Raw genomic sequence first — 24956 nt, 5'->3', positions numbered from 1 at the left:
CCCCGTTAACGGAGCGCTCGCACTGTACATTTGCCTTGGTAGAACTGGTAACAATTTCTGATTCAATTACAGAACCATTTCTATTTATAGAATTTGCTAAAAATGTAAGAATATTGTTAATAAATAATACATGCATATATATTACGTTATATAAATAACATCATTACCTCGAATTTGCTGAAAGTTACTTGTTTTCTCTTTTTGAAATTTTACGGAAATTTTCGAACCAAGAAAGAAAGGTATTAAAATCATAGCTGCTGGGCTTCTACGTATATCAGCAAATCTTCTAATAGATTGTTTGAATTTTTCATTAGGAGCAATTTTGCACTTTCTAGCAACATGTATTAAATTAACGTGAGAAATACAAGATTTATAAATGCAACATTATAGTATTTAAAGAAATAATGCTACTATTAAATAATTTATAATTTTAAAAGATACACAGATTAACTTATCTGAGCATTATTCAATTCTTTTATAACCCGATTATTTTCTCTTAATACATCACAAACTACAATAAATTCTGCTTCCCTATAACCACCAAAAAATTTTTCTCTAATTACTTGGGTTGCAGCCATGGCAGACCTTCCTTTTGGTACCTGTAATAATCATAAGAAATATTTTATATCTTCAAATATATTTAACTATAGTATTATGTAATACATTTCAGTAATATAAAATTATAAGATTTAATACTAACATGGCAATTTTCTATATCCCAAAATACACTAATGGGTGGAAGATACATTGGTAAAGATGAAAAATTAACTGGTCTATCATGATGTGAGAAACAATGATATTTATAGTGACTTAGTAATGGAGAAACAGATGCTGCATTTTCAACTGTAACGCTATTATTCCTACTATTTAGGTCACACAATGATTGAGATATGCTCGTTTCTATTAGCCTTTCATTTAGACCTTCTGTCTTATTTTGGTCATTTGTACAAAGTGCATAGTAATCTGCATTATCTTGGTCTGCCATGTGGTTCAAAGAATGTCATGTAACATTCCAATACAAAATCTACGATCAAAATAATGCGTATAATAAATATATATTCAATGGGAATAAATAGAAGCAATATTTTATTAATATATAATTACGTGCGATAGGGAAATAAAGCCTAGTAATGACAAGAGAATGAAGAGAAAATGAATATTAACAAAATTTATAAATATCACTACTATATTTTGTGTTGTTAATAATGTATTAGAATTATTATTATGAACATCGTCAAATAATATTAAAAAATTGCACAGATAATATTCAATACATGATATAATATACAAAAAATCGTACGTTATATAAAACATTAATACATCACATAGTTTAAAAAATTGTTGTCAGCTTGTACAGGCATACAGGACGTGACCAAACGTAAGATAAACGAAATTTCTTAAAAAGTACCAGAAAAACTACAAAACAATCGGTAAATTAAAATCACAAACGATACATACATTGTATCGACCCCTCCATAAAATTAGTACCACAAACAGGAAGCAAACATCGATCAAAGTAACATGCAACTATCCAATTCGCTACCTGTTCCGCATCTTAAGCAGTGCACAATGCATTTTGCAAGCTCAGATAATAGCTTTATGTTTCTAAGTCATTAATTGAATTTGTCCGATATAACATATGGTTGATACAAAGTAATTGGCTGTGGCCATGGCTCTTGTGCTAAAGAAAAGAGTATTAATTAGGGTTTCTAAACAATAATACTAAGGTTTTGCATAATTATGAGAAAAACATTAGATAAAAGAAAAATGGTGAAACTAAAAAAAGCTTTACAAAAGAAATATAGTATCTTTTATGTGAAAGTTTAGCCATTATTTAAGGATGCATAAAAAAAAGTGAATAAATAACGTAAATTTGAGAGATAAGGTTAAGTTTCATGGCAGTCAGAACTTAAACGCAAAGTATGTATTGAAATAAAGTTTTAATAGTTACCTTCCAATTCTAGAGTGATAGAATCTGCTAACAGGGGACAAGGCATTTTATCTGGTAAGTGTAATACTAATAACAACGTGGAATTTAATTACTTTGCTCTACTCTGAGCTACATCAAATGACAGAACAAGGAAAATCGGTTATAAGGGAATATCGATTCTTTTTTATAATAAAAATTAATGCAGTGAAATTGTTATAATATAATATTGTATTCTTCTTAAAGCAATTACATTATAATTAAATAGCCATTAAATAAAGTATATGTATTAAATATTTATGTAATTACATTATATGTTTACTTTAATGTTTATTAATTTTTAATTTGAGATATTAAATATTTAATTAATTGTTATACATTATATGTTTATTAACATTCTTATATAACGGCAAAAACAAGTAATTGTAAATCTATAATAATAATTATAATTACATATATACAAATAAGATTGACTAATTTGTAACATAGTTCAAAACAAAAATGTATATAGTATTAAATATATATAGATTAATGATACTTAATTAATTGAAATACTACTACTACTTGGATGAAAATGTATACATATATTTAAAATAAAATATTCCTCATTTTCTTAAATGAGAACTAAACAATTTATAGTAGAGATAATTTTATACAAGTATATATAGTAAATTAAATATATTATAAAAAATTCATTAATAACACGATGGAAGGAGAATACTAGAATTGTACTTTTTTAGCTGTGTCAAATTAATTACCATAATTTCTTGACAAAGAATTGATTTGAAATTTGAACACTGCAAATACCCCGCGTCGGAAGCGATTCGTGATTGCGCGAAAGTTAATGCGCGATAAACAGCAGTTTCTTTCCCTTTTAAACACAGCAAGATGTCGAAGAGAGGTAAGTTGTTTCTCCAAATCCAACGAAAATGCAACGAAATCCATTAAAGTGTTAGCCATCAATTCAAAAAGAAATGGACAAATGTCAAACGAATGCTTGTAATATACAGTTGGAAAAATAATTTTTCACTAATAGCAACAGAACCTGGATAAATCGATGATTGCATTGGAGAAAAATACCCCGTTAGACATGCACATTAATAGGAATCACTAATGTGGAATTATTATTTTTCAAGGACGTGGTGGTTCTGCCGGAGCAAAATTTAGAATATCACTGGGCTTACCAGTTGGGGCAGTCATAAATTGCGCCGATAATACTGGTAAGTATTTAGAAAATGTTATAACAATAAAGCTTAACCTAAAAAAACTGGCTATTTTATGAACAAAAACAACACGTGGTTGACGGTTGTTACTGACATTTCTTGATTATTTCTCATAGATTTAATTTTACCTCGAATATTATAAACAGTTATTTAGTAGTACTAAAGCTCTTTAGTATAATAGTTTTGTAAATAAATTTCTGAAATTTTACTTAAACTGAACATTATCACATATCATTATATGAATAAATATTAGTAACTAAATTGCTTATTCAAGCAAAAAAGTGTTATTAAAACTATGTAGTTATTATTTAATACCATTAACAGAAGTGTGTTAAACTGAAATGATCATAAATGGAGAAGGCCAACGAATCTATGAAATATGTATTATCCATTTATGCAATTTCAACCAATATATCGTTCACCCTTGCTATTTGATTAAATTCAAGTTTTTCCATAAAAGCTTCTGAATTTTATTAGATTGAATTTGTAATATAAACGTTTTTTTTATAGGTGCCAAAAATTTGTATGTCATCGCAGTTCAAGGTATTAAAGGCAGGCTAAATCGTTTGCCAGCTGCAGGATCAGGCGATATGATAGTTGCTACTGTCAAAAAGGGAAAACCTGAACTTAGGAAAAAGGGTAATTGGAACCATTTTGTAATTCAGTATTCATCTCAAAGCATGTATACACTAGTATCTCTATTATTTTTATTATTCATTTAATGTTAAAGTAGTAACTTTTTTCTATAGAAAGAACTTCTCAAAATTAATTATATAGAATTCTTGTTTTTTATTATTTAATTATTAATTAATTTATACGATTATCAAGAGATACAAACATGGTCATTCTATACTTCTTTTGCGATGATTAAGAGAAAGTATATAATTTGTATGATTAAATAGAGACAAGTAACATTATTGATAACGTTTTTAAACTGCTTTTTTGTAGTTATGCCTGCAGTCATAATACGGCAACGAAAACCGTTTAGAAGGAAGGATGGTGTTTTCATATATTTTGAAGACAATGCAGGAGTCATTGTCAATAATAAGGGAGAAATGAAAGGGTCAGCTATTACAGGACCCGTTGCAAAAGAATGTGCAGATTTGTGGCCGAGAATAGCATCCAACGCCAGCAGTATCGCGTAAACATTCTGTAGAAACTATTGCCCTTTAATAAAATAAATTTGAGTATTTTCTTGTCATATTGTGTTGTATTGTATACAACCGTGTTATACCCCGTTAACGGAGCGCTCGCACTGTACATTTGCCTTGGTAGAACTGGTAACAATTTCTGATTCAATTACAGAACCATTTCTATTTATAGAATTTGCTAAAAATGTAAGAATATTGTTAATAAATAATACATGCATATATATTACGTTATATAAATAACATCATTACCTCGAATTTGCTGAAAGTTACTTGTTTTCTCTTTTTGAAATTTTACGGAAATTTTCGAACCAAGAAAGAAAGGTATTAAAATCATAGCTGCTGGGCTTCTACGTATATCAGCAAATCTTCTAATAGATTGTTTGAATTTTTCATTAGGAGCAATTTTGCACTTTCTAGCAACATGTATTAAATTAACGTGAGAAATACAAGATTTATAAATGCAACATTATAGTATTTAAAGAAATAATGCTACTATTAAATAATTTATAATTTTAAAAGATACACAGATTAACTTATCTGAGCATTATTCAATTTGCGATTAGTTCCAATTGATTGTGTTTGATTCCATCAGATTCACTTTCATCGCTGCAGAGTGAAACTTTGCGGACTACCATCACATATATACGTTCTGCGTAAGCCATCAATTTGGCTGAGAAACTCATATATGTTTTGGGCGAAACCAACTAATACTACCAAGAGACATGTGTCATTTTATTTATCCTGTAGAGGATCTGTGCATGTACGTGTCTAGAATTTCACATCTATGATCGAAAAGCGCATCTACGCAGGAATGTGTGCAGGTAATTTTAAGTGATTATCGTGGTAGTAGCTTGGCCTCACGTTCATGGTTGACTTTGAACTTCTCCGTCCGCAAAAGGTTAAAATTCTCACGATCTGGTAACGGTGGAACTGATCCGTCTTCGATAATTTATATTAAGTAAATGATTTAAATCTCCACTCAGGTAAATAATTTAATACCGCATATATCAAAATTTTTATAATAGAATGAATTGTATTTGTATTGTCTTGCATCAAAGTTAGCTTTTTAGAAATGTACCACAATTTCATAACCCTATATACAAATACAATTATATGCAATTTAATACAATAGAATTAAACAATACATAACACATATGTATTAAAAATATTTTGTATATTTGGTTATAACACTTCAAAAATTCTAAAAGGAATATGATAAGAAAATATGATTTTTCAATTACAACAAAATTAAAAGTCGGTGAAGTTCCTCATACAATTTTTTATTTTCCCACTGCGTACAGATTTGAGTATGCAACGTGCTCCATTAAGCACTTGTAGCTGATGGTGCCGAGGTAGTAGCTTGTGCCTGTTCCTCGCGAATGCGGTCTTTTTTAAGTTGACCCATAAACGAAGCCTTATCAGCAGCGGTCTGGAAACGACCATGTCCAAATTTGGAGCTGGTATCGATGAATTTAAGATTGATCTTTTCCAATGCTGAACGTTTGGTATGTACCAGTAAAGACTATAAAGAAATACATGTTTGTATTATAATTACATCAATTTGATATAAGATAATTATAATTCTGATTACATATCAGTCCTATCATTAAATATCACTTTAATTTCATAACAGTAACGGCTCTATGAATTTCATCACGAAAATATTAGTAAAATTACTAAAAAAAGCCGGTCATAGCGTATTACCTTGCGCAATGTTATTACACGCTTTTTTGGTCCCATACAACAACCTTTGATCATAATGAAGTCATTATTCACTTCACCATAGTGAGGGAAACCTCCCATAGGAGTGATAGTTTTTTCAGTAAGATCGTATTCTGTAGATGCGTTGTTCTTCACGATCTGAAAAATATTGAAAATTTATTTAAGTTTTCCATGACAGACAATAGAAATTTATAATAAATTAATATATAATACATGTTACTTGCTTTGGAGATCTAAAGTATCATGATCGATGGCTTTTAGATACTATGACTACAAGTTATTCATGTACGCCTCTCATAAAGTTACCTTCGTAGAAAAAGAAAATAACATAGGGAAGAGGCACTATTCATCATAAAAAGTAGACACGTACCTTGCCATCCTTAGTGTGAATTCCTTGCCCAATTCTGTAGATTTTTTTGTTCATTTCTGTACGATGATGGTAACCCTTTTGACCAGCACGGGCAACAGTGAAAGAGACACGGCTTGGATGCCATGCTCCAATACAAGCCACTTTTCTTAGACCTTTGTGAGTCTTACGTGGCAACTTTTTTGTATGCCAACGTGATGTAACACCTGTAAAGATTGAACATACATACGTATATTACATGCTATGTTCATTAAGAACAAGCTTCAAAAGAATAGAAGCGTAACTTTTAGTATTAGAAGGATAACTTTTAATATTAGTAAGGACTTCAGTAGGAAGGCAGCATGAAATATCTTCAAAACAATCAGATAAATCTTATCATGCTTTGTCATCATTTAGTCCATGTTCTTTAAACTACGTACATAATTTTTAACCCTTTGTGGACTACCGCCGCATATATGCGTTCTGCGTAAACCACCAATCTGGCCGAGGAACTCATATATGCGTTTGGCAAAGATAACTGATAGAGCCGAAAGATTCATATGTGTCCCACTTAAACTTGTCGCTATGGTCGAAAAACTGATATCTCATGTATGCGTATATGCAAAAGACTCATAAATATGTCAGTTTATTTATCCTGTGGAGAATCTGTGCATGTACATGTGTAGAATTTGACATTTATGAACGAAAAGCACGTCTAAGCAGAAAGGTGCACTGGTAATTTTAAATGACTATCGCGGCAGCAGCTCGGTCTTCACGGGTACGGTTGACTTTGAACCGTCCCGTCCACAAAGGGTTAAAAATCATATAGAGAAATGATCTATATTAGACATACCTTTGTATCCTTTTCCTTTCGTGACGCCAATCACATCTATCATTTCGTCTGGAGCAAAGACGTTATTGACAGGGACCGGTTTTTCCAAATGTTCACGAGCCCATTGAACTTTGTCTACAATAGTTCCACCATTTAGCTGAATTTCCATTATATGAGCTTTCTTTTGACGTTGCCTCAACAATTTCATCTATAATTAACAATTTTAATAAATAATATCTAAATGAAGATTTTATAATATATTATAAATAAACAATACATTTTATATAATAGAATTACCTGTGTGTGAGCAATAATTCGCACAACTTTGCAGTACTTAATAATCTTTGCAAAGTCACTTTCAATAGATTTACGGCCAAGATCATCTTGCCATTTCTTGGAAGCCTTTGTAAATGCCTTCTTTTTGCTCTTATACCTACACAAAAGTAACTATAATGGCTGTATTTTTGATAACAAGTTACAAATAACCGCATCTGTAACGTGCCAGTCTCATCATAATGAGCGGAGACTGCACACACTTTGGATCAACCTTATCAAAAGATTTTTTCATTTCGAGGTTAAATCCAAATAAATGCTCTCATCGAAATGAGCGGAGAGCTGATTTCAGATTGATTTTAATATGCTCCATAACACTACGTAACAGATGTTTAATATATGTTAACATAAAAGCATTACCAGTTTTTATAAAATCTTCTACGACAATCTTCCGACAAATGTTCCGCCCATACTGTAGTCAGGGCACGTAATCCATGTGGAGTTTCAATATACCCAACTACACCAACTACAATCATAGGTGGTGTTTCTAAAATGGTAACTGCTTCCACAATTTCTTTCTTATTCACCTCTAAATAAAGAAAGCAAAATATAAAATTAGATGTGTATTCATGCAGGTACCACAAAAAGTTATAGTAATATAATAGAACTGTGCCAGGCATGGTTTGTCTCAATGATCATCACCCAATGGGTTCCAAAGAGGTTATGGAATATGCCGTGCCTCCCTGCTCTCTGCATTCGCAGGGCATAGAGTTGTTTTTCGACACTGCGGTCCAGACCATACTGCACAATATCAAGCAGCTCTTTTACCGCAACCAAAGTTGACCAACACATTTCTGCATTTATCAAACTAAGGCCATAGTGTCGGACATGCAGTACTGCTTTGCTAGCTGACTACAGAGCAAAATTAGATTTGATTGGACACAGAGCAAGAAAAACCAAATATTTAATTGAAGAAACTAGCATTAACAGTCGAAAAAAAAACAGAAAACTAATTAAAATTGGATATCTGAGGCATGAATATTGAAAGAAATATACATAAAGCCAGATTTCCATTGCACAAAGGCATTATTAAGACTTCATAAAGACAAGCGATCTCTTCTCGCATGCTGCTACACCCTTTTTTTATGGTTTATGGCTATATATGCAATAATCATGTACATATTTATATAAATATGTACAACATATACAAAGTACATGTAATATTTCTATGAATATGCTTGTTTGTATTTTTTTACGTAATCCTGTAGACTATTGAAATACGCGACAAAATTTTTGTCTCTACTGAGCAACAAAATGGTGGAAATCGTGATCGCTTCTTAGTATAGCAAATTCCCAACCAATTAACAGAGGTAATAGATATTATGTATAGTTTTAATCTATTGTATTTAAAAAAACAAATAAATTATAGTAGAAAATATTACTTACTTGATCCAGGACGATCAGCTTCCCTGACTACGTGAGTCATACCAGCTTTGTAACCAATAAAAGCCGTTAAATGTACAGGTTTGCTCGGATCATCTTTGGGGAAAGCCTTAACTTTACCACGATGCCGTTGAGATCTTTTTTTGGGATAGAATCCCATAGATCCATGGCGGGGTGCGCTGAATTTTCTGTGCGACTATAAAAGGCATATTTTTCATGTTAATTGAACGATACATATAAGTAAAAAAAAAATACAATTAATTTATATATCAGACCGCCCTAGAGTTTATCCTCAAAATTTTTCAGTTTAATAACCATAAACATTTAAAAAATGTGATCATCATGAAACGTAATTAAAGTGAAACACGTGGCCGGTGTATGAGAAACTTACTCTGATTATTTTATAAAACATTTTAACTAACTTTTATTGCGAAAAATGTAACAATGCCATTGTTAAAATATTTTATGATAAAATAATTGTTTCTCGCATTAATGTAAAACATAATGCACAAATCTGCTTAACTTTTACGAAGGATAATAGCATACAAACTTACCATCTTGACTGCAACGATGAAAATGGAAGAGCCACTTCCTAAAATTTTAGTTTTATACTTCTAGGACAAATAAGCTGTACCAACATTTTCAATAAAAAGGTAACTAGATGTGGAAGTGTTTAAAAACTAGGAATATCAAATAATTTATTTACCTGTATTATACTAGCAGATTTGAAGTATTCTTTTTATGATGTTTTGTGAAATTTTTTTATCAAATTTCTTTATGTATATAGTAAGATCTTTTATACAAAAAAAAAGAAACACTCAAGTATGATGTTATTACACGGTTAAATTTAGGGTTTATTTGTAATACGTTTTATTTAAAAAATATGATAATATAACAATTGATTGAAGGAAATAGGCAAGATTAATATTGCATATTGTTTAAAAATATCAAATTATTAGAAGGTACTATATGTAATTAATGATCACTAGATAATACATATATAGCTATATAGTTTATTTTCTCTCGTTGCCAGTGTGTAGTTCTTTGTATGATCCTTGTATGAGTTGATCTTGCAATTTTGTATGTACAGGTTTTCAACAAATTAAATAATTTTTAGTTTGTATATATTGTGTTAATATAAAAAAAATGGATCCGGAACAAAATACCTTCTATCGAATAATGAACAAAATATTTTATTTATGGGACGCACCGGTCGAATATTTCCGAGGTATTATCTAATCAGTTATTTGGTTATGTCATTATAGAAATCAACGACGGTGTATGTGTATATTTTTATATATTAACATTAAAACAAATCATATATATATATATATATATCATATCATATATCAAATCATATATATATATATATATGATTTGTTTTAACAGAAAAAATCGTTGTACCAAATCAGAAGAAATATCCATGGTATCATCAAAAATTTCGCCGAGTTCCAACAATCGATGAATGTTACAAACATGACATTGTTTGTATTACAGAAGCGCAATATCAATTTGATCGTGATAAGTACATCTCGTTAAATGCTAATATAATGTTATATGTTTTTACATTATCGACTAAATGCACTAATACTTAAATATTTGATCAAAATTAGGATGGTTGATGATGAAATTCTTAGTATACTAAGACAACGATACGAAGATTGTGGGTGGTACTATGGGGAAGACAAAGATAAATTTTGTACTGACTACTATAATGCTTATATAGATGCATCTGGTGCTTGGTTTGCAAAATGTATATAACATTTTTTAAATTATCATTCTTACTTTATTCTAAGTTTTATTTTTAATTCTAATGTATCAATGAAATACAGATGGAGACATAGGTGGACAGCATTTTGTAGTTGAGGCATTCATGAAACAAAAACATCGCATGGTTTGGGAACGGCGTCATGGTCCAGTCGGTAGTGGCATGACTAATAAAAGATATGCGATATAAAATATTAATTCACGTTCATACTACACATCTTAGTTTGAAATTATAGCTGAGTTTGTATCATTACATGAATACATACTCTATAAAAGATGATAAAATAAATTAATGTAATATATTATGAACTATTGTACAATGAATAAAAATATAAATGATTGCGCAACTAATACTTAAAATTTGTACCTCACAAATTTAATTTTCAAATTTCATACACTGATTCATTTTTATCGCTTATAACAACAGTATTTATGAAAATTTGTAATCTATTGTATAACAAATTATCTTATTCAATACTTGTTTAGAAGATTCCATTGATTATTTATACTTGATAATTTTCTTTGTATTTGTTATTACAATAAAACTTTCTTATGCAATTATTACAGTATTTCACACGTTTTGACATTTTTTTGCATAAAGACCAATTTAATTCTCTATTAGTCAGAACGTTACTAAGAACCATTCTAAATAAAATTTACTATAAATAATGTTTTAAACAATCAATATTTACGAAAAATATAAGTGCATAATGTTAAATATTTTAGATTCACAAATAATAAAAGTTTCTTAAAATATAAAAAGAAATCTTGTAATGACTAATAGAAAATCAAAAATGACGAATTCGTACAATTTAAAAAATAAAGTAAAAATTATCACTCTTTTCACATAGATATAAAATACGATAGAACCCACATGCCTACATAATAAATATACAACATGTAACAAAGCTATCTCATTTGATCTGAATAAATTAATACAAATTAGATTTAGAAAACATGGTAAAAATATTAATACAGTACGATTAAGTCGATTCATGATTCTTTCATTTTTTAATAATACCTTAAGCAATGTAGCGAACCTGCAGTAGAATCTTTTCAGTGGCAACTCATTTAACAATTCATAATAATGTTTTTGATCCAGGCTCCCCTCTGTTCGCGAAATTGTATACATATTTTATTTTTAATATAAAATACTTCTTAATAATAAAATAAAATATGAGATCAACAAGATCATTCACATATAATTCAAAGAGAGCAATTTCTTACCATTCATTCATATCACATATTAAATGTATTAATCATATTTTTTGTAGATAATGATCAATATCTTTTTTTCTCTCTTTGTTCTCATTTGACGCTGAAAACAAAATCTCGTAGAATAATATTGTCATTACTAAAAGTAACATTAAAGTTTGAAACCTGATCGATACAAAGGTGTACTTCTTATTTGTCTCATTTTCGATAAAATATTTATTGCCTATCACTATTCAACAATCCCTTTAATGAATTTAAATGGAATTCGTAAAATTTCATTTCGTATATCATGTTTGTTTCATCCATTCTTGCAAGTTTGAGTTACTCAATATTGACTACTAACATTAAACTTAATAATTCCTTAATTAAAAACATTTCATTTATACAAAAAAGTAATATGACAGCTCCAAATACCATACATTGCACTTCAATTACCATTAGAATTCTCAAAACGCATTCATTCGTAATAGAATTACAAAGTATTATCGTATACGCAATAAAAAATGAACAGATATTAATAAAAGGAATTCTCTGACACGAATGAGAAAAGTAATTGTACGAATGGAAGATAAAGTTAACGTTAAATTATAAAAATGAATTGTATTGGATTTCATAATTGAGAATAAGATTATTGTTGAGCAACAATAATTTAACGGTTTATATGTTGATCTTTCTAGTACAATTCATTTTTTATGAGAATAATTTACAATAATTGATAGGGTTGAGCCAATAAAATCTCCATCATAGAAAACAGTTCATTTAATAAAGCTAAAAAAAGAATGCTTAGCAATTACATTATTAATGAACAAAAAATTCGATTTTAATTTTCGCTTTACATAAAATTTTACTAAGGTATAATTTTATTATAACAAATAGTAGCTTTCAATATAGGATCTTGGCCCAATCCTATACGATTTGTACAATTATTGCCCACTTTTTATTCATCCTTAGGCACTATCATTTGCATTCATTTTCCTCTTTTTCTATTCTATATCACAGTATGAAAAATGCTACATGAATTTGACACGCAATACAATCAGTACAGATCACTCGGTATAAACGCCGCACACTTATTCATAATTTTTAAACCAAAAATTATAGGTACTTAGTATATAGATATTTATGTACGTGTATATTTTCATACCTTTTGAAAATAAATTCTGTTTTTTATTCCGTATGTATCAAATTGATATATTGTTATCATAATTAATTCTTATATAAATGAGGGGAGGGTACCTACCATCATTTAGAAAATGGCATATAGGTATTTGAACCCACTGTGTGACAGCCTACCGACATGCTAATACAGTTCCTTTCCTTATTAACATCATTAACACATCATATGGGTACAAAATGTGTTCAGATATCAGCTTCTTTGCTTCTGCAGTGTATGTAAATATGTTCTTAGTCCTCACACTGAATTCATGACTCAATAGGTCGATTGAATTGAGCAGCTAAACGACGTTTGCTTGTAAATACTGTAAAAAAAACATATTATTCAATATATGATATGCTACAATTTAAATGAAATAATAATTAATTATTAAGAGAAGTACATTATTTACATTGTTGTGTAGGAGTACTGTGTTTCTCTTTAGTACCATTGCCTTCCATGTTACTGCTATCATTTTCATTATTTTTAAGATTTATGTCTTCCAGAGAACTATTAACAATTTTTTCTTGCTTATTTGTAAAACTCTCAGCAATTATAATATTTTCCGAAGACACGTTCTTTTTGGGAGTTAATGATAACGATGGAAGCGGTAATTCAGAAGGATGAGGGGCAACAACCAAATTACGTTTAGAAGAGAAGAAAGGTGAAGTACGTGGATTTAAAGGATTGGCTGCAGCAGTTAATAAATTCTTTGTTGGTGATAGTAAGTTACTATCACAGGATGTGATGTGATTCCAAGAAAGAGGTAAAGTAAATGGAGGAACCTATTAATATAAAGAAAGTATACTAATAAGTTGTACTACAAAAATAATTAAATGTACTCATATGCAGGTAATACTTACATGTACATTAGTAGTATGTTCGTCCCGTAGATATGCAAATTTCGTTGGTGTCGTCCAAACTGATGATTCCCATTGATCCTTATCTAGATCTTCCTGTAATTTAAAAGATAAAATTTACCATTATGCTATATTATATTATATTATTAAATAAAAGACACATAATAGAGTTTATAAAGAAAGTACCTCAGGTGGAGAATCTGGTTTTGGAGGTGCAGGTGGAAAACCATGTAGCATAATTGGTGTTTGTATTAGGTTTTTGAGAAAGCTTTCGCTTCCATTTTCTTGTAACGACCAATTAACCAATCTATCTTCCGAATTGGAAGTCATCCAAGATTTGTTAGGGTCCTTTAACCACAGATTGTCTGTATCTGTTTGTTTCCAGGAATCCTGATTTTCAGAAACTTGTTCTATCCACTTTGTTTGCTCTGGTATAGTTGAATTATTTGAAACATTGACACGAGAGGATGAATCGCTTTCAAACGACTCATTACTGGAATCTGTATCACAATACGATGATCCTGATGCATATGTTGGCGGTAATGCTATACCTACAGCTATTTATAGAAGTAAATTGAATTATACGATTTTTATAATAGATATTCCTAAACAGTTGTGAATAACTACTTTTACCTACCAGTAATCTTTTTATTTAAATATATGATGTTTTTCTTGCGCCGTGATAATTTTATTGTTACCGTACAAGGTAATGCTTGCAAAAGTGCAAAAAGTGTTGGAAATCCATAGTCTACAGGGTTACAAACGGAACCTATAGTAGATAAATATGCCGCCTCGAACTGCGAAAGTTTTAGTGCTCCACCATAATTCATCATTACACGATATACATTACAAGCAAAACAATGTAATGGAGTAAGTTCTATGAACTGTTCATCCTTTAGTGTTGTAAACTGAAATTATATATATATAGCTTTACAAGTTTTCTATAAAGATATGTTCATTTAATAGAATTAAAACTTACTCGAACTACATTGGATAAATTTTGCTTTAGTTCGTCTATGTTACACGATTTTAAATAATATTGAGCGTATAAGTGTTGGAACTCTTGAAGTGACATTCTATGTTGTGGTTTATCCATGAGTAATCGACGGCATTGTAAGATCAATTGCTGCACGTGAGACTTATCTACCATCATAACTACAGGTCTACTTGGCAAATATACAATCTGAAAAATTAATAAATTAAAATATTGAATATATATGAAAATAATTTCAATGTTCTTTTTTAATACCTTCACAGTGTCCCCAAGTTTCTGCATAAGTTGCAACACAGAGATGCAACCGAATAATTCTGGTTTTAACGCATAGCCAAATTGACGTAGAAAGTTTTGTGCAATGTTAGAAACACTAAGACAACCTTTTGACCGAGTAATTAATTTGGATATTTGCTCAGAAAGTACAAGAAGACCTTCCTTTTCTGTTAAAGAAATTTGTCTTTCTCCGGAATTATCGTCTTCTATTTTAACTATCTCCGGTATAGCTTCAAATAATTCAATTAATTTCGTAAAGCCGTAATCTGATACTCGACACTGATGACCAAAGTGATGATGATACGATGGCACAAACTTATTAAATTGCATTCTGCACTGAGGCGCGTGTCGTAACAACTCGACAACCTAAAAGGGTATAAATATATTTATACATAAATACATAATTAGCTTCTTACATTTTTGATTTTGTTTATATCATACTTCGACAGCAAATTGTTTTGTTCGTTCTATCTCTTCTGCAGTTTGTTCTCGTTTGGGAATAGCTATCATCTTATCTCCTCCATTAATCACAGTGACAACCACAGTATTTTCTGATACTTCACTGAGAATGTCTTCGATTTCACATACTCCATAATCCACAATATCCCATGGTTTAGCTAGAAAAAATGTTTTTCTCTTATATATGCATTGTATTTTTCAATTATTTAATATCATAAAAGATCCTTACCTATTACTCTAGCATAAACACTTGGAAATTCTGAAAGTGCTACTTGTTTACTGGCTTTTGACTTTAAGACTCTTAAAAGATCAGACGTGAAACGACGTACTTGTGCACGATGAGATAATGTGACCACACGATTGTTTCCTTCACCCATTACCTAAATTGCATAATTAATATTTCATTAATGAAATAATTTATCTTAAATTAATTAAATTTTCTTACGTACTTGTACGGTATGAGTAAGTGCTTCTAACAAATCAATTAGTTTGGTGAATCCGTAATCGGCGACCCTACATTGTCTTCCAAAATGATGGTGATATGCGGGTATAAAGCGGTTAAATGGTAACTGGCAGTGTGGAGCAGTTTTCAGAAGATCAACTAATTCACGACTGAAAAGTGCTAATTGATTTGCAAGTGGAGAAGTCACACATTTATTCTCTAAGAAGAAAAAGAAAATTATATTAATGTTGATTAATCATTGATTAATTTAACAATCACTATTAAAGAACCTTACCTTCCTGATTATTTTCATGAATTTTATTTCCTGTCCATATAAGATACTTTACACTACCAATACCCTGTTTCAATTCAACACAGGATAAGCAAGATACCAGATGTTCTAAGGGTACTCCATTTTCAACTACTTGTAATTTTTCTTTAAATTCAGCTTCATAACAATTTGGCAAACTAAAATTAATTTTTCACGAAGAAAATTATTAAACGAAAAAGAAACAAAATTAAGTTTTATTTGAAAATTACGATATAGCAATATACCTGGGCAATGGTAAACTTCCGTTATGCGTCGTTAGTAATTGGTGTATACGTGGATCGAGAACCTTTAAAGAAATTTTTACATTAGGGAGTGATGCTACTTTTTGTTCAGCCCATCCTTTATCAGACCATGGTTTTAACGTATGAATAGTACAATATGGTAACTCTACTTGTTCCTCCTAAAACATTACACTTACTCGTTTATATTTCATATGTAATTTACATATTTACGTATTAAATATTTTTTACATTATTTCAGAATAATCTTTAATCGCTTTTAGATAATCGTCATCGCTCCTCAACGATAAGAGGAATTAATATAACTCTACTCTTATCGGAAAAGCTTAAACTCGGCTTGATATACATCATCGTGAACCTAGAATTTACTATATAATAGTATACAATATATAAGATCTAAGGTACCTGATTTGTATTATTAAAACATGGCGATGGAGTATTTCTATGATCTGGATTAAGAGAAACCATTCTACCACCAGGATCTTCCGTAATAATACAAACATCTTTCATTTTGTACAACTCGGAAACGCTGATGGAAATCATGAAACGACTCTCGTACATTTCTCGAAACTTAAAAAGAGGGAGTTTATGACCAGGTACTTCTTGCAGTAGCATCACAATTTGCGCTCGTACAACCTGAGGACTTGCTCTACCACTATGGGCGTACGATATTAAAATACGTTTATACCCTACTTTACGACGATGTAACTGAGAAATCGCGTATTGTGCGTCTGATAAAGAAGGTACTTTGACACTTGCCGCAAAGTTACCATCAGACTGTGTAAAAATAGAAACGTTTAACACCTAAAATGTTAATTAAAAATGAGCGAAAGTTACTTAAAATTAAAATAATGCAATTGTAATATTAAATATTTACCATCACATGTTCCATAAAAATAGAGACAAGCATATGTCTCATTTTTTTTGGATTAATACTTTGGTCTAAATTAGTTACTTGCAGTTCAATTGGCGTGCACGTTTCATTATTCGTTGATATTCCATTATGATTATTTATTGGATTGAAAAAATTCTAATGTATTGAAAAACAAATTATCAATATAGAAAAGAATAAAGAAGCGCGAACACATAGAGAGTAGAAAAAGATAAAAGTACCTCAACTTCTTCGTTTTCCGTATCACTTGGATGATAAGGTGAGGTATGATTACTTTGTTGGCTTACCGTTTGTACTGTATTTTCGTAAGGCGACGGTGTCCTAGTACTACGTACAGACGCATTCTGTTAATTTTTAAAGGAAAGAAGTATTAAAGAAGTAAGAAAGAAGTAAATCCATTTCAATTTTGTTAATTTACATTTTAAATTAATTTATACCTGTCCATTCCACTGATTTCTCTCTCGTGATTGCAAGTCATACATAGGAGATGGACTTCGGCGTTTAAAATTTGATTGAGCTACACGCATTAAAAATTTATTAATTACAATTTAAGATTTTTTAGAAAAAAAGAGGAAATGATCTACATACCAGTTCCATTCAAACTCGCAGGAACATTCAATGGAGGATATTGTTGCCTTGGACCAGTCCATTCTGGAGGTTGAACAAACGAAGTTTGCGTACCTCTAATACGTCTTAAACCCTCAGAATTTCGAGAAGTATTATTATTTACAACTCCATTTTCCCGAGCCTGCGGAATATGAATTCTTCTACTAAGTACTTTCGTTTTTTCCACCTTAAATTATTATAAATAATAAATCAAAATTATACACAACATAGTTCACAAACGAACTTTCAATGAAATTACATACCTTATATTGTTCTTCCCATATATGACCAAATTGTTGGGGACCAGAAACTTGCCAAAACAATGGAGATTGGGCCCTTGCAAGTTCGTTATAAGTTCTATTAAAAGTTACATTATTATTATTACTATTATTTGGATATGATCTGCCAACAAAAACGGATGATGGTTGAACCATCCTGTAAAAAATAAATATAACGATCTTAATGTTTGAAATATTTATAGCAATTGTCATTACTTTGTTCCATATTCTATCAGATAAGATCAAAGCTTTTCTAATTTCATTGCCTGAATCAAGCAAGAACAATGTCTATTCGCGACTCCAAAATCCGAATCAAGCAAAGGCAATGTCTCCTTGCGACTCGAAGACTCTTTCTCGGATGTTCATCATTCTTACGATTATTGATACATATGGATAAAGGACACTAAATGTAATTTACAATTACCCTACTGGTGCTGAAGCAGAAGCACAATGAGCATTCCATCCAGAATATGTTCCAATAACCGGCGACGATGGCTGATAATGTGGAATCTGAAGGGCTCTTCCACCCGTTAACGAAGCACTTGCACTGTACATTTGCCTTGGAGAACTGGTAACAATTTCTGATTCACTTACAGTACCGTTTCTATTTATAGAATTTGCTAAAAATGTAAGAATATTGTTAAAAAATAATACATACATACATATTACGTTATATAAATAACAACATTACCTCGAATTTGCTGAAAGTTACTTGTTTTCTCTTTTTGAAATTTTACGGAAATTTTCGAACCAAGAATAATCTTTCCATCCATACGCTTCTGAGCCCTATAAAAAAAAAAGTCACATTGTTATTAAGCAAAGTCGGTTAACTGTGATTACAAAGGGCCAGTACACAAGATAATCAATTCTGTCTATAAATGACCTTGAAGATTTTAATAAACACATGTATAATACAAATTATAATGTCCATTTATTTCTCAGAGAAATTCGATGCATTTTAATTAGTATATATAATTCACTAAATGCTTGTATTTTTCACAGTAATAATTTTTTACTAGCAGCTATATTATTTATCTTACCTTATATATAAATAAAATTATCAGTTTGTGTCAACATTGTAATATAGATAAATAAAACGATAAATAATAACAATATATCAGAAAATAACAATTTTTCAACACTTAATTACTACTATACACATATATGAACTAGGTATGTTATACAAATCAAAATTATAATCTTCTTACAGTGCCATTAGGTTCGTTACATTGTTGTACACTATTTGAACTCTACCTTATTTATGTATCTATCCCTACTACATACTTTAAATACAGCTCTTTTTTGTTAATGCTAAACAGACCAATAGAATGTTTGTACACAGGAGTAAATTATTGGTCACTTAATAGGCGGGTTATTCAAACATAAAGCTACGTCTGATATCATATATTACTTATAGTATAATTAAATTATGAATACACACTATACTACATTTTGAGACATACAATTATTATTTTGTATACAATTAAACAAAATTTACGAAATAGTAAGAAGACAACAAATATACATATATATAATACCTGTCTGCAGAAGGTTTTGAAATAAAGCGTACAATTGCAGTATTTGACTGAATTTCCATCACTTGACCACCACAGCTTTCGAACATTTGTTTAAGATAACATTTAATAGACATAATATCCTGATCTTCGGGAAGGTTACTAACTAGGAGATCGCAATATGCAGTAACCTGGAAGGTATATAACTTAACAAAATACTACAAAACATACACACATATATGGAGATAATTAACATTTTCATATTTTACATTTATAAAGATAGTACATATTTTAACCTAATTTACATACTACAAACTCAAAAATATTTTAATATTAACAGACAAATTAATATACATATTTATATAGAATAAAAAAGCTATTATAATGAAATAACTTATTGTACAAAGCTTCAATTACAAATACTAGTTGTGTTTCATTTTTTATTAAGAAAAAATTAGAAAAATGTCATATGAAATTAAAAATTAATTAATATTTACCTGTATTGTTGTAGATGGCAGTGATTCCATAAGTTCTGAAAAATCATAGTGCTCATTAGCACACAGTATCAATGCTTCAGATGTATTTTTCATGTGTAAAAGTATCACATGAATTTTCTTCCTATAACGCAAATCACTGAGATCAGGAGCAAAATTAATATCACCAGATATTAAAATCACAGCTGCTGGACTTCCATGAATATCAGCAAATCTTCTAATAGATTGTTTGAGTTTTTCATCAGCAGCATTTTTACACTCTCTAGCAACATGTATTAAATTAACCTGAGAAACACAAGATTTATAAATGCAACATTATAGTATAAAAAAAATAATACTGCTATTAAATAATTTATAATTTTAAAAGATACACAGATTAACTTACCTGAGCATTATTCAATTCTTTCATAACCCGATTATTTTCTCTTAATACATCACAAACTACAATAAATTCTGCTTCCCTATAACCACCAAAAAATTTTTCTCTAATTACTTGGGTTGCAGCCATGGCAGACCTTCCTTTTGGTACCTGTAATAATCATAAGAAATATTTTATATCTTCAAATATATTTAACTATAGTATTATGTAATACATTTCAGTAATATAAAATTATAAGATTTAATACTAACATGGCAATTTTCTATATCCCAAAATACACCAATGGGTGGAAGATACGTTGGTAGAGATGAAAAATTAACTGGACTATCATGATGCGAGAAACGATGATATTTATAGTGACTTAGTAATGGAGAAACAGATGCTGCATTTTCAACTGTAACGCTATTATTCCTACTATTTAGGTCACATAATGATTGAGATATGCTCGTTTCTATTAGCCTTTCATTTAGACCTTCTGTCTTATTTTGGTCATTTGTACAAAGTGCATAGTAATCTGCATTATCTTGGTCTGCCATGTGGTTCAAAGAATGTCATGTAACATTCCAATACAAAATCTACGATCAAAATAATGCGTATAATAAATATATATTCAATGGGAATAAATAGAAGCAATATTTTATTAATATATAATTACGTGCGATAGGGAAATAAAGCCTAATAATGACAAGAGAATGAAGAGAAAATGAATATTAACAAAATTTATAAATATCACTACTATATTTTGTGTTGTTAATAATGTATTAGTATTATTATTATGAACATCATCAAATAATATTAAAAAATTGCACAGATAATATTCAATATATGATATAATATACAAAAAATCGAACGTTACCTAAAACATTAATCCATCACATAGTTTAAAAAATTGTTGTCGGCTTGTACGGGCATACAGGACGTGGCCAAACGTAAGATAAACGAAATTTCTTAAAAAGTTCTAGAAAAACTACAAAACAATCGGCAAATTAAAATCACAAACAACACATACATCGTATCGACTCTTGAATAAAATTAGTACCACAAACATGAAGCAAACATCGATCAAAGTAACATGCAACTATCCAATTCACTACCTCTCCCGCTTCTTACGCATTGCACAATGCATCTTGCAAGCTCAGATAGTAACTTTACGTTTTTAAGACACTAGTTGAATTTGCATAATTCAATTTCGCATTCTGTATATTTATTTTCTATACATTAAGAAACATTATTAAATAATTAAATAATATGAAATTGTTAACAATGTTATATTATACGTTATTCACTATACGTATTCTATATTTCTACTATTCATACAATTTAAAAATATGTATTACTAATACGTTCAAGATGAATGTAACACAATATTTTTGGAGTAGAAAATGTACTTCTTAATTATTCTTATTTTCACGAATTCTTAATTGTGCGTGATTTCAATTCTTTTTAACATATTTCCTATAATGTTAAATGGAATCGCATAATTGATCAAATTTGTAATGAGTATAAATAATATAGAATATGATTGAACAAATAAGTACATACTAGAAGAAATAACGAAAATTACTTTTTTTTTGCCGGATCTCTGTTAAATTATATGCACATTGAAATTATTCTGTCAGGTTTCTCCCACTATCCTTCGAATTCCATGATCGTTGCTGCGCGGTGAGTTGTCCGAGTTATGGTCACTTCAAATATTTCGATAACATGGCATCGTCAGACGACGACTCGTTTTATGAAATTAAATCGCGTTTCGTCGATACTGTCCAAAAATCAGAATGGGTCCCTTTGTCCCTTACCTTAGTTGAATATCCACAAGGCGAGTATCTCAAAATTTTTCAGTATAATTTAATTGTTTTTTTCATTGTGTGATTATGTAAAAATTTCTTGTCTCATAAATATGCTTGGTGTTTTTTTGAAAAATGTTGTATCTTTAAATTAAATATTTTCAATCCAATTTTGTATATATTTTTCAGTCAGAATTTTTAGTTAGCGTGTTTTCCCATGTGCCGAATAATTTTTGTTTACTTCAACTTTTTGCATATGTTTAACAAGAACATGTATTTCAACAATACATTTCATTAAAAAATATGAGACTTGATGTTTAGGAATATTATGTACTCATACCTAAATTTAGTTTATCTAGATTATTAAAGATATATTTATTTAAATTTTCTTTAATTTGCAGGTGATTTATTTGGAAAGTTTTTAGCTCTGATAAGTTTAGTACCATTTGTTATTATAATTGGTTTTATAACATTGATTCTCTTTAGAAGAGATTTACACACAGTAAGTACAACTTTTATAGGTAATTCAATATGCTTATGGTTTTAATATCTAAGATTGATTCTTTTTTCAGATTACCTTTTTTAGCGGTGTTATATTTAATGAATGGATAAATTTTATTTTAAAACACACAATTTGTGAAGCAAGGCCAATGAGACGTGATGCTGTTTATGTTGAATATGGTATGCCATCGATGCATGCACAGTTCATGTGGTTTTTTGCTACATATACCATACTTTTTATATGTATCAGGTAATTTACTTCTATTTTCCAAAGGTAATTATATTATATCTTTTATCTATATTTATAAATATATGTATATATTTGTAGGTTACATCACAATAATAACAGCAGCATCTCAGAAAAGTTCTGGAGGATCACTATCATAGCTGCTTGTATAATTGTTGCTATTTTAGTCACATACAGTAGAGTTTATTTATTATACCACAGCAAATCTCAGGTTCTGTGGGGTACATTCATAGGTATCATATTAGGGACAGTATGGTTTACAATCACATATGTAGTCCTTACACCAATTTTTCCTGTAATTGTATCATGGTAAGTTATTGTTAAAAAAGCTTCCTAATCTCATGAAAAATAGTATTACATGTGATATCATTTTCAGGCGGATATCAGAATATTTGTTATTACGCGATACAACATTAATTCCTAATATTCTTTGGTTTGAATATACAAATATTCGTACAGAGGCGCGAGCACGTTCAAGAAAACTAGTATCAATGAAATCGCAATGACGCCTAATGTCTGGCCAATGGGCTGACAACAAATAGGATATAAAAAATCATTCTAACATCAAGTGGATAAATTCAGTCAGATGAAATACAAAAATTAAAGATTCATTTAAATTAAGATTCAATGGCACTGAACTTTGCCACTGATAATATTTAAATACATAAGATATTAGTACAAATTTTGCATATGAATTTTCATGTTAATAGCTTTAGGTCGTGTACGTTTTTTCAATTAAGTTTTTATAACTTCGCATAAATTATTTATAACGCGTATTTGATAAACGTCATTGCCCTTTGTTAATTTTTATATTTACATTCTATTTCATAAAGACAAAATGTTCTCTCTAGCTATGAAAGTTGATCAATTTTTAATTTAAACGAAAGATAAATCTAGGATGGGAATTTATACACTTTCTAATCATGTCATAGTACGTCTATATTTTATTTCTAAAAAAAAGATGGAGGGGTAAAAGATTTTTTAATGCAGTATATTTAAGTAAATAATATTAGAGTCTGCATATTTATCTCGATATTAAAACAGTTGCAAGTGAAAAGATATAAGATAAGAATTAGTGAGCAGTTGAATTGAGAAGTTAGTATTTCAATTAAATGCGCGAAATCAAAAACAAAAATTAGTCAGTGATTATTTTAGCTGTTGATTTCTAAGTGAGATAGTTTCTAGAAGAATGATAAATTGTTTATTTATGCTTGTACACAATGTATATTAATTTTGTTTTATATTGAATATACGAAAAAAATAAAATGTTAGAATTATATCTTCATTATGTTGCTCAACTAAATATCGTTGTTATAACGATTACATTGTAACAAATACAAAATTTGGTACCGAGAAATAAGCAAAAATTGCAATTCCTGGGTCGAAATTATTATGATGTAAATACGCAATAACATTTTATAACTAAAATTTAAATAAAAGTGATGCACAGTGCAAAAAATATCTGCGTTTTATATATCTCTTAAAGTGATAAACTAAATGAAATAATATACAAATGGCCGTTAAAAAGTCAAAAATTTGTATTATAAAGTATGAAAGAAGAAATAAAATTATTATTGTTATATATATCTTAAACTTTATAAATATGTGTTT

The 24956-nt window shown here is 29.6% G+C and overlaps 6 protein-coding genes and 1 non-coding gene across 18 annotated transcripts; 3 read left to right on the top strand and 4 right to left on the bottom strand.

Annotated features, from left to right (window-relative positions):
- Positions 1 to 4: 4 nt before the first annotated feature.
- LOC117217310 lies at positions 5 to 2132 on the bottom strand. 3 transcript variants are annotated; one of them, XM_033464821.1, is made up of 5 exons: positions 1952 to 2119; positions 1544 to 1681; positions 701 to 1024; positions 168 to 599; positions 5 to 96 (listed from the first exon to the last, which is right to left on the bottom strand). In XM_033464821.1, exons 3-4 carry the CDS (start codon positions 983 to 985, stop codon positions 447 to 449), a joined length of 438 nt encoding a protein of 145 aa, XP_033320712.1. In that variant the 5' UTR covers positions 986 to 1024; positions 1544 to 1681; positions 1952 to 2119; the 3' UTR covers positions 5 to 96; positions 168 to 446. The 3 variants fall into 3 exon arrangements, with proteins under 3 accessions (XP_033320712.1, XP_033320713.1, XP_033320714.1); XM_033464822.1 differs by lacking the exon at positions 1544 to 1681 and having other exon boundaries at positions 1952 to 2132; XM_033464823.1 differs by lacking the exons at positions 1544 to 1681; positions 1952 to 2119 and adding an exon at positions 1459 to 1541.
- Positions 2133 to 2719: 587 nt separating this feature from the next.
- On the top strand, positions 2720 to 4353 carry LOC117217313 (60S ribosomal protein L23). Its single transcript, XM_033464827.1, has 4 exons — positions 2720 to 2828; positions 3064 to 3147; positions 3661 to 3789; positions 4099 to 4353. Exons 1-4 carry the CDS (start codon positions 2816 to 2818, stop codon positions 4293 to 4295), a joined length of 423 nt encoding a protein of 140 aa, XP_033320718.1. The 5' UTR covers positions 2720 to 2815; the 3' UTR covers positions 4296 to 4353.
- A 1215-nt stretch (positions 4354 to 5568) lies between these two features.
- Positions 5569 to 9557, bottom strand: LOC117217308 (60S ribosomal protein L3). The gene is made up of 8 exons (XM_033464819.1): positions 9472 to 9557; positions 8921 to 9113; positions 7895 to 8063; positions 7499 to 7634; positions 7223 to 7409; positions 6394 to 6596; positions 6006 to 6161; positions 5569 to 5823 (listed from the first exon to the last, which is right to left on the bottom strand). Exons 1-8 carry the CDS (start codon positions 9472 to 9474, stop codon positions 5626 to 5628), a joined length of 1245 nt encoding a protein of 414 aa, XP_033320710.1. The 5' UTR covers positions 9475 to 9557; the 3' UTR covers positions 5569 to 5625.
- Positions 9183 to 9261, bottom strand: LOC117204017. The gene has a single exon (XR_004487004.1). It is a non-coding gene; the product is annotated as a small nucleolar RNA U43 (small nucleolar RNA).
- Positions 9558 to 9940: 383 nt separating the features above from the next.
- Positions 9941 to 10963, top strand: LOC117217242 (NADH dehydrogenase [ubiquinone] 1 beta subcomplex subunit 10). Its single transcript, XM_033464705.1, has 4 exons — positions 9941 to 10145; positions 10307 to 10442; positions 10531 to 10670; positions 10750 to 10963. Exons 1-4 carry the CDS (start codon positions 10064 to 10066, stop codon positions 10872 to 10874), a joined length of 483 nt encoding a protein of 160 aa, XP_033320596.1. The 5' UTR covers positions 9941 to 10063; the 3' UTR covers positions 10875 to 10963.
- A 697-nt stretch (positions 10964 to 11660) lies between these two features.
- On the bottom strand, positions 11661 to 21968 carry LOC117217240 (meiosis regulator and mRNA stability factor 1). Of its 10 annotated transcripts, XM_033464695.1 has the most exons (26): positions 21853 to 21968; positions 21670 to 21780; positions 21065 to 21388; positions 20820 to 20963; positions 20438 to 20719; positions 19965 to 20131; positions 19118 to 19212; positions 18851 to 19046; positions 18412 to 18583; positions 18131 to 18335; positions 17980 to 18059; positions 17764 to 17889; positions 17528 to 17680; positions 17056 to 17454; positions 16636 to 16811; positions 16376 to 16548; positions 16088 to 16299; positions 15868 to 16018; positions 15621 to 15796; positions 15162 to 15545; positions 14892 to 15095; positions 14550 to 14820; positions 14099 to 14472; positions 13916 to 14008; positions 13465 to 13837; positions 11661 to 13377 (listed from the first exon to the last, which is right to left on the bottom strand). In XM_033464695.1, exons 3-26 carry the CDS (start codon positions 21347 to 21349, stop codon positions 13322 to 13324), a joined length of 4947 nt encoding a protein of 1648 aa, XP_033320586.1. In that variant the 5' UTR covers positions 21350 to 21388; positions 21670 to 21780; positions 21853 to 21968; the 3' UTR covers positions 11661 to 13321. The 10 variants fall into 10 exon arrangements, with proteins under 10 accessions (XP_033320586.1, XP_033320594.1, XP_033320587.1 ...); XM_033464703.1 differs by lacking the exon at positions 21065 to 21388; XM_033464696.1 differs by having other exon boundaries at positions 21665 to 21938.
- Positions 21969 to 22364: 396 nt separating this feature from the next.
- LOC117217210 (dolichyldiphosphatase 1-like) lies at positions 22365 to 24806 on the top strand. Its single transcript, XM_033464637.1, has 5 exons — positions 22365 to 22629; positions 22999 to 23099; positions 23170 to 23348; positions 23427 to 23654; positions 23722 to 24806. The coding sequence occupies exons 1-5, from the start codon at positions 22518 to 22520 to the stop codon at positions 23849 to 23851; spliced, it is 750 nt and encodes a 249-aa protein (XP_033320528.1). The 5' UTR covers positions 22365 to 22517; the 3' UTR covers positions 23852 to 24806.
- Positions 24807 to 24956: the final 150 nt, after the last annotated feature.

Source organism: Bombus bifarius, unplaced genomic scaffold, assembly GCF_011952205.1.
Source record: "Bombus bifarius isolate JDL3187 unplaced genomic scaffold, Bbif_JDL3187 scf7180000007975, whole genome shotgun sequence".
In the NCBI taxonomy this organism is placed as follows: Eukaryota; Metazoa; Arthropoda; class Insecta; order Hymenoptera; family Apidae; genus Bombus; species Bombus bifarius.
Note: the sequence above shows the minus strand (reverse complement) of the source record. Positions and strands in the feature narration are given on the sequence as shown.